Below are 17,459 nucleotides of genomic sequence, written 5' to 3' on the forward strand. Positions count from 1 at the left end.
GTAGGAAGAAGAACACAGAAGAAGAGAGGAGAAGATGGGAGAACCTGGCACTCCTTTTGCGCCGGGCCAAAGATGGATACCACGACAACAAGGGACTAGATTGAAGAAACCTCCCGACCGGTAGACTGATCTGCGAGATTGAAGGTAAGTGTGATTTTTTGGTTTTGAGTTTACTTCTGCTTTAAACATATGTTATCAATGCTATTTCAGACCCACAGTGAACTTCAGAGTTCTGCTGCAAACTCAATCACAGCCCCAACTACTCCTATTCAAGTGAAAGGGTGCGATTGGGAACCATTTTTTGCATGTGGCTGTGACTGCTTCAGATCACAGCACAGTTAGCCTTAAACTAGTAAAAAAAAAAAAAGAAAATAGAAATAAATGATTGAAAGATAAGACTTCAGACTCAGAAATAAGTCAAATGCGGTGATCCAAGGATATCCAAAAATCATTTTGAAACACCTGGAAAAAGATTTAAAACATATTCATATTAGCAGCAACAAATGTATAAAGTGCTTGTTACATAAAATGTGAAAACTGAATTCTAGATAGCATTCTCTGTTCCCTTGGCACACGTTTCAGGGAAATCCACAGTGAGATCACCAGATTCAGCCAGTCACATTGATGCTGGGCGGCACAAAGAGGAAGGAATTCACAGCAACTGAAACTGAAACCATAATCAGTTCAGAGAGCTCATCGACTGCTGTGCACACCAATCTTTCAAGGTAAGGCTTTTGTATTCATTTAAAATGATAAATATTTACATTAGGAAAATACTAATCTAACCCTAGTTTGGAATAGTGGTAGCAGTTATGCCTTTTGGAAGAATATATTGTGATACAAAGCAGCTTCATTCATCTGTATCTGTTACAGAGTAAATCTGTGCTTGGATATTAAATGACTAATTGTGCAAGCAGGATAACATGAGAAAAGGGGGCTTAAGGACTAGCTGTAGACAAAGTCAGACATGATTTCCAACCTTTTTAGATGTACGTGTAGACAAACTTCTTTTTTAGTGTCATGCACTTACACAATTCCTTTACCTTTTTTGCACTCAATACGCCTTCCACCACACGACCGACCGCTGCCCATTTCAGTCTCTGGCTTTGTTTGTGGCCCTCACCAAGGCACCTAACTCCTTCTGACATTGTTACCTAGAACCTGCCTTTAACCCCAGCCTTGGGCCTATCCTCTGCTGCCTATTTGGTCAAATATAAGCGGTGCCTAGATCAGATTGTGTTGCCCTTGATAATGTTTTGTTTTTCTGAGCTGCTGTGGGTCTTTACTTGTACTCCCAGATGCCATGTCTTATATATCCATGTCCACAGGAACCACGCCAAGTGCTGGGACACTTCTGAGGTTGAGCAGGGTTTTTCTATAGGTGAACAGTACGGTGCTAGATTGGGTAATTGACATCTAGGTAAGCCCTAGATACTAAAACCTCAGTTTATTTTTTTGCTCTCTGTGTCTCACTGAGGAGACTTTCCATAATGGTAATTTCTAGAAATGCAAATAAAAATGAAAGAAAATCTTTTTCCCTATCCGCGCTGTCACCAAAGCATTTGTCTGCAAAGGAAAATGATTTCTTGTCTGCTTTCTTTAGTAATACCTTTTTTAAATCACTTATTTTGTCTTGGGGCCAGTGGTCCCTAGGTCAATTAAAAGGGTGAATCTCATCAGCTGGGACAAATGAAACCGGAGTCTCACTGGAGCCCTCCAAAGCCAAAAACACAGATACTTTCTGAGACGGTGGTTGCCATTATAAATAGAACGGCTAGTTCACTACCCCTATTTAAATATAGTTACCAATGAAGTCAGGTTGAAAAAAGACATGTTCATCAAGTTCAAGTTACTTTAATACCCAGTTATTTTCTGTGCTTCCAGAAAAACATCCAGCTTTTTCTTAAAGAAATCTATAGTAGTTGCTGAAACTACTTCTTGAGGTAGACGATTCCACATTTTCACAGACCTTACAGTGAAGAATGCCTTCCCTATCCGGAGCCTAAACTTCTTTTCCTCCAGATGCAAAGAGTGTTCTCTGGTTCTTTGTAATGATCTCAAAGTGAATAATTGGGAAGAGAGTTCTCTATATGGACCATTTATATATTTATACATGGTGATCATATCCTCCCCTTAAACGTCTCTTCTCAAGGGAGAATAGATTCAGTTTAGTTAATCTCTCCTCATAGCTGAGCTCCTGCAGCTTGGCATTGCATGCTGATATTAAGTCTATGATCCACCAGAACCCCCAGATCTTTAGAATAACATGATTTGAATTTGAAAATTATCTATTTGAATAAAATGTCTTAGTAAGTGTAAAATGTTTTATGATTTGGTTCCTTTTACAGGGAAGTACTGCACGGTCTGTGAGGATGAGCTCTCAGAAGCCACGGATTATTCCTTGGCTGGAGGAGCAGATCAACAGCCAGAAGTATCCCGGCCTTAAATGGGTCAGTGAGACACAGTTCCGGATACCATGGAAACACGGTTTAAGACAGGATAGGTCCGAGGACGATGTGAAAATATTTGAGGTAAACATGCCTTTATTTTTTTTTACTCTTGTTGGAATCGTGCCATCCCATTTATTTTCACTAGTATTTACAGTACCACCCAAAGCCAACAGAAATTTTTTATCATCCCTGTTGAAATGATTTCTTGCAGCGGTAATCTCTCCCCTCCAATTCCATATGATTAATATAAATTTTCAGCTGAGTATAGCACGAATGGTTAGTAGGGAGGAATCCAGTAGCCAACACTTAACAACAGTCATATGTTGTCTACACATCCACCAGCCTCTATTCTATATGTCCTTCCTAACACCAATAGGGATCATACACACAGGTTTTATTTCTCATTTTTGTAAGCTGTAAACAGGAAACAAAAACAGGAAAGATAAAAACATATAATTTTAAGAGAGCAAGTTTTCCATTACTAAGGGCGGCTCTCTGTGACTTGGACTGGGAGACAAAATTGTCCTCAAAGAACACAGAACAGAAATGGGAATGTTTCAAGTCTGTTCTACAAAAGAAAACTGAAAAATATATTCCAATGGATAATAAGAGACTAAAATTAAAACCTACGTGGCTCACAGCTGATGTTAAAAAACACAATGAGGAACAAGAAAAGGGCATTCCAGAAATATAAAAATGAAGGATCACCTTCATCATTTGAAACCTATAAAGAATATAACAAAAGATGTAAAAAGGAAATAAAATGTGCAAAACTTTAAAATGAAAGACAGATTGCAAAGGAAAGTAAGGTTAACCCCCCAAAAATGTTCAAATATATTAGCAAATATAATAGCAAGATAGCAGATCTGAGCATGTAGGCCCCTTAAAGGATGTCGCTGGGTTAGTAACTGGGATAAAGACAGGGCAGATTTACTAACCACTTTTTTTTAGCTCTGTGTACAGGAAGGAAAATAGCAGCGCTCAAGTCCAAATTCATAATAGCAATGTCACTGGCTTAAATGAGTCACAATGGCTCAGAATAGTTATGATTGAAAAATAGTTGGGAAAAATTAAGGTTGACAATGCACCAGGACCTGATGGCTTACGCTATCCACGTGTCCTCAAAGAGCTGAGCTCAGTTATTTCAAAGCCATTATTTAAAATTTTTAGAGACTCTTTAGTCACTGGCAAGGTACCGATGGATTGGCCCAAGGCCAGTGTGATTCCTATCTTCAAAAAGGGAGCAAAGTCATTACCAGGTAACTACAGACCCGTTAGTTTAATATCCATGGTTGGAAAGGTCTTAGGGAGTTTGGTAAAGAACCACATGATGATGCTTGAAATAATATTATAAGTGATAGTTAGCATGGCTTCAAGAAAGACAGAAGTTGTCAAACAAATTTACTCTCTTTTTATGAGGAAGTAAACAGGTAGACAGTGGAGTAGCAGTTGATGTAGTGTACTTGGACTTTGCAAAAGCATTTGACACCGCACCCCACAGAAGGTTAATATGCAAGTTAGGGTCAATAGGTTTAGAAAAGTCAATCTGTAAATGGATAGAGAACTGACTTAAAGATCGCATCCAGAGAGTTGTAATTAATGATTCATACTCTGAATGGTCTAAGGTTATTAGTGGTGTACCCCAGGGTTCAGTGTTGGGACCTTTAGTCAGACCACATCTGGAATATGCAGTCCAGTTTTGGGCACCAGTTCACAAAAAGGACATTGTGGAATTGGAGAGAGTGCAGAGAAGGGCAACTAATTTATTAAAAGGAATGGGGGAGCTCAGCTATGAGGAGAGATTAGCTGAACTGAATCTATTCTCCCTTGAGAAGAGACATTTAGGGGGGATATGATCACCCTGTATAAATATTTGAACTGTCCGTATAGAGAACTCTCTTCCCCATTATTCACTTTGAGATCATTACAAAGAACAAGAGGGCACTCTTTGCGTCTGGAGGAAAGGAAGTTTAGGCTCTGGATAAGGAAGGAATTCTTCACTGTAAGGTCTGTGAAAATGTGGAATCGGCTCCCTCAGGAAGTAGTTTCAGCAACTACTATAGATTGCTTTAGGAAAAAGCTGGATGTTTTTCTAGCAGCACAGAATATAACTGGGTATTACGGCTTTAAAGTACAAATAACAGTGACTGTTGATCCAGGGAACATCAGATTGCCTCATGGAATCAGGAAGGATTTTTTTTCCCCTGTTGAAGCAAATTGTACCAGGGTTTTTTTTGCCTTCCTCTGGACCAACTATGTCTTTTAGGGTTTTATATCTGGGATTTTTTTTCTCTAGTGGTTGAACTTGATGCGCTTATGTCTTTTTTCAACCTAACCTACTAAGTAACTATGTAACATGGTTACTGCTGAAAAGTTAAACCAGATACATTCTTCATTTTCTTGGAAATTGCCTTGGTATGATGTCTTCTCTCCCTGAGATTGTCATCCTGCTGTAATTATTAGAAGGAATTTCCACTCCCCCTGTTAGATTTGATTTATATTATTGTGTGGAGATTTTAGTTGCCAAGTGACCTAGATTGTGTGGGATAGTCCCAAAACAAAGTCGCACAACTTGCCCAGGATTTGGTGGAGAGTTTCACCTAGTGCCAAGTGCTGTAATACTTTGGAATCCAGCAATTCAATAATGTGGCACCATGAGGAGCAGTATTCCCCATTCAAAAGTGACTGCATAGTTCCAGTTTGACAGATGGAGAGTGATAAAACAGCATGTATCAGGTCAGTGAGCACTAAGCACCAATACAACCATATGACGTATGGTCTGTGTTGACATGTTTTTGGTTTGTGTCCTTTGGCAAACACAGGTCACTTTGACATCACTGTTATTGGGGAAGGAAACAGTTTTGATGTAAACAAAAGCTTATGAATATAGTTCTTTATTCTTAGCTCATGACTCCAATCTGTATGTTGTGCTGTATGTTACGTAGTCCTGACTTCTGCACTATATATATTACTTCTACTGACTTCTGTATTTAGTGCTGCAAAATTTTCTATTTGCTATGTGGTATCCAAATGTAATATTTAAGTTTTTTTCAAGGTACGCCCAGACAGTGTTAGCTTTTTACCATGTGTGAAGAGAAGCATTTGTTGTGGAAGATATTTACTTTGTAAAAATTATTTTTTTTTGTCTTGAAGTGTGTGTCTGTGAGACTTTCTGTTGTGAAACAGTCCTTAATGATATTTTATGGGTGCAATGAATGTGGCATATGTGTGCTGTGTATACAGAGAGCAAGCTTAGACCTTATTGTACCCAACATTTAGTGCAACAATTTTCCATCAGTGTTTCCTCTCTTCCAATTTTGTCTAAATCATTACATCCATTGTGGGTAACATATATGTGCTTAACGTATTCCTTCTCAAACTTTTTGAGATATCCTCCCTGATAATTTTCAAATGTTGGCAATTTTAAAGGGATGCAACAAGGAACAGTGTAGCAAGCAGAGTTGGTAAAACCCAAACTTGGATGTGGACAGGACCAGAATTGTGAATTATAGCAGGATGGTTTCATTGCAGAAGCATTAAAGACAAAGAAAAAGTGAAAAGCTTTGATATATATTTATGTCATTTCTTCATTTGTTTATTGATATTGGAATATGTACAACATTTGTACTTTGAATTTTTTTTTTTAAGAAATTGTTTCTTTGTTGACCAGGCCTGGGCTATTGCTAGTGGTAGTTATGATCCCAGCAAAGATGTAGCTAACCCAGCGGTATGGAAAAGAAATTTCCGATCTGCTCTTAACCGAAAAACTGAGATCCGCGTGGTCCAGGATAACAGCTCAGATTCTAATGACCCCCATAAAATTTATGAATTCTGCAGAACAGCCACTGGTAAGTATAGCTGGATGATTTCCTTAAAACCTGCTTTAAGTATAAGAAATATATATATATATATATATTTTTTTTTTTTTAGAGTTTCACATTATCAAACAAATGTCAACCAGTTAAGGTAGACATCTATCAGGTTTGTGCTTCTAGAGGACTCCATTCTACCCTCAATGTCCCCCAATAACAGCATGCTATGTTTTTTCTTTTACTGTTTTTATGATCTTCTGGTCAGTCATTTGAAAAGTTGAGTTTTCATCCTTCAGTCTTCTGCTGATGGGTAGTGCTGATAAAAGGGCACCAACCTAGCTGTTTGCATTAGTATACTGTGTGTCACTGAGAAAAGCCATGACACCCTGCATTCACAGTCTTTCAGGTTAAATGGCGCTGGGCATTACTTGACCTGAAAGATCGAGGAAATATTGTAGCTAACTTTGATTACTCCAGACTGATGATTTACAAGAGTTTACCATAGTTTTATAAAATTATTATCAGGAGGACGGTTAAAAGGAAAATAAGCCTAATGTTAGACTTCCACCTGAACTGTTCTTCCCAGCATCTCCTTTTTTTGTAAAATATGAAGAAACTTGTTAATAGTTTAAAGTATTATATTACAAATTAACTTCATTTTATCAATGTATATATATTCGGACAGGCATATTTATCATATATATTCGGACAGGCATAATATTTATAATTATTATGTTCCATTACAGGTGATACCATGCCTGAAGATCTGTATCGCAGTGAGAGTATCAGTCCATCTTCTCAACTAACTCCATTCACCAGCCCAAGAAGCCAGCTCACTGTGGTTAGTAGACACTTTAGTAATGCAATCTTTTAGTTCTTCTTTCTCATTAAAATGTTACAGTTGAACTTCAGTTAAATCTACAAACTTGCTTTAATGAAGTTATGTGTACTGCTAAAAACAGCTAACAAATCTGTCCTGTTCTTGGCTTTTGTCATTCCTGTGCAGTAGCAAATAGATTGGGAATACAAATAATGGAATTAGGTTCTGCTGTACTTACATGTGCTGATATGAAGTATACTAACTGAAGAAGAAAGAGCAGATTGAACAACTTTGACTGAGCTGGTTGTTCCTGTTCTGTCATTGTCCAATTATTAGTCAGTGGGCTGTGATGACATCACTGCGTTTCTTAACTCTGACCGAGAAATTGTAACCCTTCACAGCAAAAACACCTCAATTCAAACTTTAGATGGTTCCACTTTTTTGAAGTGTACAACACATAACACCTTTAAAGGATAAAGAAAATGTTAGTTCTGTGTATCCATTGTTATTAATGTAAGCTCCGAAGCAAACATCAATGCTGATTTTTTTTTCTGAGGTTACTGCACAGTGAATGCTAAATGCATTCTGACTAAACAATGAGAACATCTACAATGGGACACCTATTTGAATAGGCAAGAAAGCATAACGGTGAACCTACCTGGGGTTGCCCATGGGCTAAGGACCCTAACTTCTTGGGATGCAGTTAACAGCAAGGGAAAAGTGGAGTCACCCTCATGGCTGTGCTTCCTGGCAGTGGTGTATGAGTTACAAAAGTGGTTGGAAAGAATTAAAATCCGAGTTCCTATACATTATGTGTATTTAGACTTTGTGTTTAGCTGTTTGCCTGGAATTCAGCAAATTGTTAGTGTGCTGTTGTCTCCAGACTTTGATCCTGTTTTTAATCTTGTGTTTTTACAGGACAGAAATCTTTCCCAGGAAATAAACCAGATGCGGATTTCATACATAGACGATGGTAACTTTCTAAATTGTACTTGTCTAGATAACATAAAGGAAACCATATACAAAATTTTCCAACTACATGTGTATAAACTATCTTCCCTCAAAAATGAATATGCCAATATTTCAAACCTGTTTTTCTAATCCAAGCACCACTACCAATCTTTATGTGTGGCCCCAATCATTTTGCACTCCAAAATAATGTCTGAGGCTTGCAAAAAGAGTTTGCAAAATATTTCAAATAACAGCACTGAGGAATAAATTATATCACCATATCATTACCATTGATAGGGGTTATTGCTTTATGAATTCAGTGATTTATAGCAACCAATCAGATTCAAAAAAATCTGTATAGAAAAATGAAAGTTTTTCTGAATGGTGTCTCATGTGCAGCATGGACAAGTTAAATCTTTATTACTCACAAGGTGTTTGTATTGTGAAAAAGTAAATGTGATTTTCTTTCTCTCTTTCAGACTTGTATCTTGCTCCTGAAAACCTGCCAAGCTCAGTGCCACCAACAGCTCAGGACTGGTACAATAACCTCTCCTCCCCAAATGTGTTTGTAGCTGAAGCTAGCCCTGTTTGTCCTGACATTTCTTTGTATTTACCCTACCAAAATATCACTGGTAAGAAATACTGCATCACATAAACTGTATTACTGAATATACATAGGAGATTGCGAATTCTCAACAATGGATGACCACATCCAGAGATATAAAGAGCAGAAGTTATATGCATTTTTTTCCCACCATCTCAGTCCCTCATTATTATTAAATGTAGCCACAATATGACAGAAGAACCAGCAGGGAGGTTTGTTCTTATTGTTTTAGTTATGTATAGATCAGGGAACATTTTTCAATATGTGATAAGAATTCCCCTCATTTTGGAGAGAATTCTCACTTGCTGTGTCCTTAGGACAGGTGAAGAAAAATCTTTCCAATAGGTCATAAAAAAACCCTGACAGTCATTTAGTCCTTTTCGTAAGCTACATACATATGGCAGATCCCTACATTGTTCATCAACCCGCCCTGGTAGAATCACCAGAAGATCAGGCAGTCTAACTTTACTTTGGTGTCACTTACTTCATACTTTTTCCAGGTCAGAATGACTTCAGTAATGGCAGTCTACATATTTCCCTGATGACATAGAAGAAATCCACAAATGTCCTTCATATACTGTATTTCTGATGTCTGTAATGCTAAGCTTTTTGCTACACAACCTGCCTGGACCTACTGCAGTATATTCTCCACTCTGGACAGATTCTATGTACACGAGTTGTACATGCAGTAGGGGATACCGGCAGACAACAAAACAATAACTCACAGACATCAGAGATAAGGATAGATCCTTACAGAGTTTATTCTTTCTCTCTTGGAAGTTCATACATACAACATGCTTTAAGCAGTGGGGTGACCTTGTTCACAGAACAGAAAATATGGATTTTAGGACTTGATTTATTAAAGCTTTCCAAGACTGAAGAAGATAGTCTGTTAAGTGTGAACCTGTGAAGATTCAGCAAACCTAAAGTAGATCTGGTCCATGATTGAAAAGATTTGCCAACTAATAGGAAATTATTTTTAAGAAATCTATTCCAGGTTTGCTGGATTGCCCAAGTTCACCCTTGATAGTTTATCTCCTCCAGGCTTATAGAGCTTTATTAAATAGCGTCAAGTAGCATTGTACAAATAATATATATTATTTAAATGGTAAAAGTCAGAGATCTTTTAAACCAGAGGTCACCAACCGGTGGTCTGCAAGAAAATTTTGGTGGTCCATGGCTCTGGCCGGTGCACCCCCGAGCGGGGGTGTTGGGGGGGGGGGGCGCACCAGCCAGAGCCCCGGACCATGTCTTCCGTACAAATCCCTGGCTCAGGGAAGTGGGCGGTCTGTGTCCCTGGACACAATTGTAGTGGTAACTGTAGTGGTCCGCAAAAAGGTTGGTGTCCACTGTTTTAAACCATTTGCGATCGGTGGTCAGCAGCTTTGCTTGCTGGCTCCTGGCCCTTGATCATAAATCATATGAATCATAATTTCCACCTGGTTTTGACAGAGAAAGAGAAAGTCCATATATAAAAAAGATCTATTAAAAAAATCCAAATTACTGTTGTTAAATTGTATCAGTTCCAATAAATCCTCAATTTGTTCTATAGCTCCTTTGTTTGGATCCTTGCATATTGGAGGTTTAGATGGTAGTCACATCATCCACCTGTAAAAAGTTTTTTTTGTTTCCCATCTCCTGTGTAGTTACAGTTGAAAAAAAATAAATTTAGTGTTAGAATAGTTGTTTGTTTATATAATGTTGTAAATAGTGTTTCATATCTGTGGTGAGCTGCAGTTTTCTCCTGCAGGCCCAACCACACTCCCAACCCAGTTTACTGTGCACCCAGGAGCTGTCAGCCACGTGGTTTTAAAACTACAGGTCTTGAATAATAAAAAAAAACTTGTTTGACTATATTGGCTTAAAGTGAAGTTGAAGTAGTTAAGTAAATTATTTTTATGTGCACTTTCTGCCATTACAGAACAAGTTCAGGATCTGCCACAGGAGAAGCTAGATGCAGCTCAACAACACCTGCTCAACACGTTTTTCCCTAACAACACATTTGGTAAGAGTGAAATCCAAGTGTCCTTTAAGAGTGAAATCTAGCCTGAAGTTGTGTTTCATATTTGAGTAAATGCAAGCATTAAAAGTTGGCTTATTAATGTTAGGGGCACCCAGGGTGGAGTGGAGTAGAATGGCATTAGGTGAAGTAGAGTTTAGAAGGTTGGAGTAGAATGGCATTAGGTGATGTAGAATGGACTAGGTTTAAATAGGATAGCATGAGGTGAAATAGAATGGAAAAGGTTGGAGTAGGAAAGAGTGAGGAGATGCGGAGTGTAATAGGTTTGTGTAGGCTGGAGTGGGATGGAGCAGAAAAGAATAGGTTGGAGCACGATGAAGTTAAGTCGATGGAGTTGAGTGAAGTGTAGTGACTCTAATCTCTAAGTTTGTGTTTGATTCTGATTATCTGACACTGGGTGTTATTCTTTTATTGTTAAAGGATAAATACTCCTTCACTGTGCACTAACCTTATTTGCTTTCCATCTTCCAAAAATATCCCACTCTTTCTTCCCCCGCTTACCTAAAATGGCACAAACTGATAACATCTTTCTGGGAAGAATTCTTTGTTCTTGATGAAGTTTTGCAATAAATACATTTATCCTTTTAAATCTGTATGTGCTTTTTTTTCCCTTATTGTGGTGGTATTTCACTTTTGTAGTATATGCAGAGTATTTACTTATTTGTACGCAACAGGAAAAAATAATGTCAAAGTAATAGCTGGGGGATTTGTCTTTTCATTTTCCTTTACTAATAGTGGATAGACTGTAAAAGTAAGTTTTTATTTTGTCAGTGAATAGACAATAAAATATAGCAGCCAGTACAATGAAAAATTGTCTCTAAAAATTGCCCAGAATTAACACATGGTGGCAGAGATTAAAGGAAATGACAGAATAACATATAGCGGTTTAATAAAAATACAAACTAAGTTGTACAAGGAATTACGATGTATGAAAAGCCAAAACATTATTTTAGCTTTGGACAGAGGTTGGAACTTGAGTTGTGGGACTTAAGTCACCTAATGAACTACTTGCAACTCGACTTAGGGTTTTCCCCAGCGACTTGCAACTCGACTTGGGACTTGCTTTCTCTGCTAACAGCTTAAGGGGAAAGGGAGGAAAGCAGTGAGGCTTTTGTAACATAACACCGCCTTCCTCCCCATCTTTCTTGCATTCTAAGTCTGACAGTTGAAGGGGTGGAGGGGAGTAAGGCTATGTATCAAAAGCCTCACTGCCTTCCTCCCTGCCCCCTTCAGCTGTCAGAGGAGAAAGCCGTGGACTTAGAATGCTATCCTGTGCTCAAGAACAGGATCAGAGCTCTGTTTTTATATGGGGACAAATTGGGATAAATGAAGTGACTTGACTTAGGACTTGACTTGGAAGAATTCTTGGTGACTTGAGACTTGACTTGGGACTTGGTGTCAGTGATTTGGGACTTGACTTGGACTTGAAGGATGACGACTTAGTCTAATCTCTGGTTTTGGCTAGTGTGAGAATTTTTAAGGCAAACAAAAACAGAACAGGAACTGCTGTGTGCTGGGTAGGTTTTCACAAAATGTGCAAGTATGCAGAGCAAAGTAAATCTCTAAACAAACAGCTTAATTCAATTACATAACTGTAAACTCATTTACTTGCCAACCAGTTAGCAATTTTTACACATGTTTGACCCCTAGCAAACAGCATGCTGAAGTCTGGACTTCCCCAAAGACTACACTATCACTAAGAAATACAGCCTGATCTAGAATGCTGCCTTTCATGTAACCGGAAAATCGAGGTGCAGCAGTTCACTTAAAAGGTCATCCCTCATGTCTTATATTTTATGTTCTATTTACACCACAATAAAAGCAAAAAAGATGTGTGCACTTGTGTATTTGTACATCACTTGTTGCATCGCTAAGCTGCACTGTGTGCAAGTGTATACTCCAGTCATCATAAGGATGGGTAAAACCTGACAAACATGGTAAATTATGCATAAAAATGGCAGACAGCAATCTACATCTAGCTTGACGCTGTTTTTGGTAAAAGGTCACTATACAGTGCTCAAAAAGGCCAATAACTTGTCACTAGTAATGTCTGCACGCATAATCGTAAGGTTAGCAGTCAGGGGGACAGTACCCCTGATTTTACAGTGATTTCACAAAGCAGCTATACAGCTATGAGATTTAGGTACAGGAGTTCCCAGGTACCCTCACATACCAAAAAGTGCAAATGTTATTCTTTCAGGGTACTGCTTGGGAATTTTCTAGATTTTCCCCCATGTATAGCAAACCTTGCCTTTCTTCAGTTCAGATCCACTTTGAAACCTAAGTTACATACTGCCGTTTCAAGAACATCAAATTTAACAGAAGCTAATGTGAATAGCTTGTGTAATCTGTGTAGAACTTTGAAATATGATGAGATTTAATGAAATATTAAAATAAACCATTCTCCTTTTCTGCAGAAACACAGTTCGAAGTAAAGATTTATTATCGGGGAATTTTGGTAAAGCAAAGTTTAGTGAAAAACCCCAATGGCTTCCACCTCACCTCAAGGCAACAAACAAACCCAGAGAACTATTTAGAAGATGTGACACTGCCACCACCTTCCTTAATCTCGGACTTCAAAGTAGCTGCTGAAATTAAAAAGATTCTACAAAACTTGGAACAAGGAACTCTGGTGGAAGTTCAGAATGGAGCCATCTGTGCCAAGAGACAAGGCAAATGCAGGAGTTTTTGGAGTATGACAGATACGCCAACCACAAACCAGCCCAATCCAATAAATAAAGAGGCCTACTCTGAGCTGTACAAGTTTCAGCAGTTTGTGAAAGGTACATGATGGAATATCTTTTTACATCTTTATATATAATATTTCTCGCAAATATGAATTGTTTGTTGATTGAACACATTGGACCTGATTTATTAAAACTCTCCAAGTCTGGAGAAGATATACTTTCCACATTCCAGCAAAGCTGGAATAGATCTGGTCTAGGATTGAAACAATTTGCTAGCAAATTACTTTTAAGAAATCAATTCCAGGTTTGTTGGTTCTTTCCTACTTTTAGGAACACCCATTTACCCTCCATGTTCACCAATTACTGCAACTCAGAACCCTCTTTTTTTAACCGACAGAAATCCTTCCCGTTAATGAAAAGACCATTTTTTTTTGTTTTACCCCCCCAAGCTAATGCTTTAGGTTCAGACAAATTAGCTGTTACCAAAATGGCTTCAGCCACAAACTCTCCCTGGCTAACTACCAATTCACTCTGGTTGCAACGATCACATAATGTCCATTGACATAAAAATATCATTTTATCAGGTCTAAGCTGGACATACTCAGTAATCTTAACAGTGACATAGCCAAAGTTCTAAATTTTACATATCATTTCACAAAAAAGAACAAAACCTAAAATGTATTATTTAATATCTTATCTTCCATTCAGAGCTTATTGAGTTTATAGACCAGAAGAGAAAGGATTCTCCACAATATGACATCTGGATTTGTCTAGGAGAAAATTGGCCTGATAGCAGATTATGGAAGAAGAAATTTATTATGGTACAAGTAAGTAATTTTCTTTCAATGTTTTGGCATCTGTCAGTGTTAAAGCTGCTTTAGAAATATCTTTTCATCAGGCACCCTTGTTTTAGGTTTTTAGAGCCCGACAAAACTCTGTGGCTCCATTTGAACGTTTTCATTTCACTTCCTCTGTGATCACCAGGACAGGTAGTGCAGAGAAATCATCACAATGGGAAAATAGTGTGTAGTATACGTAGTCAAGAGACAGACTGACATGGACTGTGAAGCACTCAAGGAAAGCCTGTAAGGATATATCTATTGCTGCTTTACTTTAAAGGTGTTGGGCCCAGGGTTTTCATAATTATTTTAGTTAGTCATTAGGGCTGATTTACTAAAGCAATTTAGGCTGTTCACTTCACATCAAGGTGAATTATCACCTTACAATGGGTTATTCACTTAGCCTAATGAATATGGTGAAAATTTACTTTGGAAGGTATACCCAAAAACACTAAGCTTATCATGGGGGTAGTTGACTTTACTATGTGAACAGTTTATATTCCATTAGTAAGTCTACCCCAGGGCAAGCATATACCCAAAAAAGTGTTAGCACATGGATATACACATTCCTAATTCAAGACCAAGTAGATGAAAAAATCAGGAGACTCAGATTAACCCAAGGTCTGTAAATCCAAAAGCAATTTTGAAAAAAACAAATATCTAATGTGTTAGGTATTTATTTATATATTTATATATATGCTTTATATATATATATATATATATATATATGTGTGTGTGTGTGTGTGTGTGTGCTTTGAAACAGCATGTCATATTGAGGTGAGTTTAAACTACACTCAAACTCTTGTCAAAGATGGCACTTGTCATTTCAAGGAATGCATTTGCATTTTTTTTAGCATTTCAGAAGAATGTCCATAAACATTGGCTTAAAATTTTAAATCTGGGCTTTAAAGTCCATATTATATATATTTTTTTTCTAATTTTGGATAGTGTATGGAATGGTAAAAGCCCTGTCAAACTTCCTTTATGTTATTTGTGTCCTAATGGGTAGATTTGACTTTACTTCCAATCTAGAAACCACATTAACTGGAAGGAAGACCATTGACAGAGTAAAGCTGCGTACACACGGCAAATTTTTCTCGCCCGATAATCGGTATCGGCCAATTACCGGGCGAAAATCTGCCGTGTGTACAGTCGGTCGTCGTCCATCGTCCGACGACCGTCCTGGCGGATCCATGGACGATGGACGACGACCGATCCTAATGAAAGGGAAGGGGAGAGCGCGCAGCAGGGTGCCGCTCCGTCGCTCTCCCCCTCCCCTCTCCATAGAGCATGAACGGTGCTGTATGTACAGCATCGTTCATGCATCTTGCAGTCTTTTCTCGTTGGAAAGGATCGTGAAAGATCCTTTCCAACGAGAAAAATTGCAGGTGTGTACGCAGCTTTACACGGAGGGAAAACAAAGGGAAATCTCCCCAACAAGATATGTTGTTATCCTGCTTTATCAAAGCTCTCCAAGACTTCAGAATAGAGACTATCATTGGTGAACCTGAGTGATCCAATAAACTTGGAATGGATCTAGTCAATGAGCAAAAACATTTGCTAAATATTAGCAAATAATTTTAAGATATCTATCCCAGGTTTGTTCATCAATCAGGTTCACCCATGACAGTCTGTCTTGTCAGTCTTGGAGGGCTTTAATAAATCAGGCCCATGGACTGAAAAAAAGACTAACATTCAAATATATACTGTATTCCCTAGAAATGCATAATACTTTTTTAAGGAATAGCAGGTGGGTGTGAGATAACAATGAGAGGATTTAGAGTTCAAACATTACTAAACCTACTTTTCTCTCTTCATTGTTTTATAGATCACACCGGTATCAATGCAAATTCTTCATGAGCTGAGTTACAGCACAGGAGCTTCATCACTGAAAAGTAACGAGGTCAACTTGCAAATTTCAGACTCGCTGTCCTCCTCTCTGCGTAGTACATCTGATCTGCTAAATTTTCTAAAAGAATTCGAGGAACGGATGGACTGCTCTTAGCAACTCAATGTCTTAAGTCTATTTGAAACAGGGAATCGAATCTATATTTTATGGGCCCAAAGCTTGGGCTGCATATTTGTAAAGCACAGTCAGGGAACTGCTGATCTAAAGCAAGTGTCAGCGTGAAATTACATTTTCAATGGTGAAATAATTCTTTAGTTTATCTCTAAAGCTTGTTAAATGTAGACATGTTAGTGCATTTAAAATAGTACAAAAGACACTAAGCATCCGTGTTATATTTATATGTAACAATGAATTGATACTGGTTCTATGCTGGTTTGTATTCTGAATTATTACACCTTTTTAGAAGCAACAGGAGAACAGAAATGGTACAGAAATCTTGAGCTTTAAGGACCAATATGGAAGCTGGAAGAAGCAATTAACAGAAACTGGAAGAAGCAATTCAATAGTCAAATAAAATTAACAATTAAGTTAGATGATGTATTGATATAAAAAAATTTTTTAGGCAATATTTTTTTCTAAAATATTATCCTATCAAGCTCTTAGGCCACAATACTGACTACTATGTAACACTGCCCCTCTAAGGAGTCACCTTCACCACTAGATGTCCTCAGTCTTCAATCAGGGGAACATCCTGTGAGTGTAGGGTGACATAGAGCCCCCTCCCATGTCCCACTGCACAGACTGCACAAATAATATGTTACCCAATATACAAGTGGAGTGGATATTCAGATTTCTACAAATGCTTATTCCTGCATAGTGTTGGTCTGCCAGGATACCACTTTTATGTGCTTAAAATATGTGCTTGTCGAAATTATACCTAAATGGAAATGGTGCATGGATTTTACAGTCATGACTTCTGTTTTGGTAAGCTACTCCATTTTCGAAAATAAATGTTTTACCAAACACTGTGTATTATTTGCAAATGTGTGAGACCACTGCAGCTAGTGTTATTACCTGAATTTCAGCTTTTGGTAGAAAATCCACACACCAAATAAAATCAGCTTGTATTGATAATTCTTACTATACACAGAATAATTGGGAATGGAGGGGTAGGGGGCTACTAAAGTGGGCTTGAGAGGGAAAGGGACTCGGTGCGGTGTGATCCTGTTTATTTAAAGGTCCCCAGAGTAGGCAAGAGGCTGCATCATTACTATTACACCAATGAGTTGGCAAAAGGCAGGGAAAAGTCACTTAGTCTAAAAAATTGAAGGCTTTTAAGTATCTTGTAATCAACCCCAAGTTACACTACCGTGTGTAATTGGCAATTGCCTTTTAGTTTCAAACATATATTTCAAACATTCTGAAAC

General features: G+C 38.0%; 1 protein-coding gene across 1 annotated transcript; it reads left to right on the forward strand.

Annotated features, from left to right (window-relative positions):
- Positions 1–661: 661 nt before the first annotated feature.
- LOC140340889 (interferon regulatory factor 3-like) lies at positions 662–17,055 on the forward strand. The gene is made up of 10 exons (XM_072426327.1): positions 662–725; positions 2,349–2,531; positions 6,121–6,298; positions 7,009–7,103; positions 8,001–8,055; positions 8,513–8,665; positions 10,559–10,642; positions 13,075–13,440; positions 14,053–14,171; positions 16,012–17,055. Exons 2-10 carry the CDS (start codon positions 2,373–2,375, stop codon positions 16,186–16,188), a joined length of 1,386 nt encoding a protein of 461 aa, XP_072282428.1. The 5' UTR covers positions 662–725; positions 2,349–2,372; the 3' UTR covers positions 16,189–17,055.
- Positions 17,056–17,459: the final 404 nt, after the last annotated feature.

This window comes from Pyxicephalus adspersus, chromosome 11, assembly GCF_032062135.1.
Source record: "Pyxicephalus adspersus chromosome 11, UCB_Pads_2.0, whole genome shotgun sequence".
NCBI classification, from domain to species: Eukaryota; Metazoa; Chordata; class Amphibia; order Anura; family Pyxicephalidae; genus Pyxicephalus; species Pyxicephalus adspersus.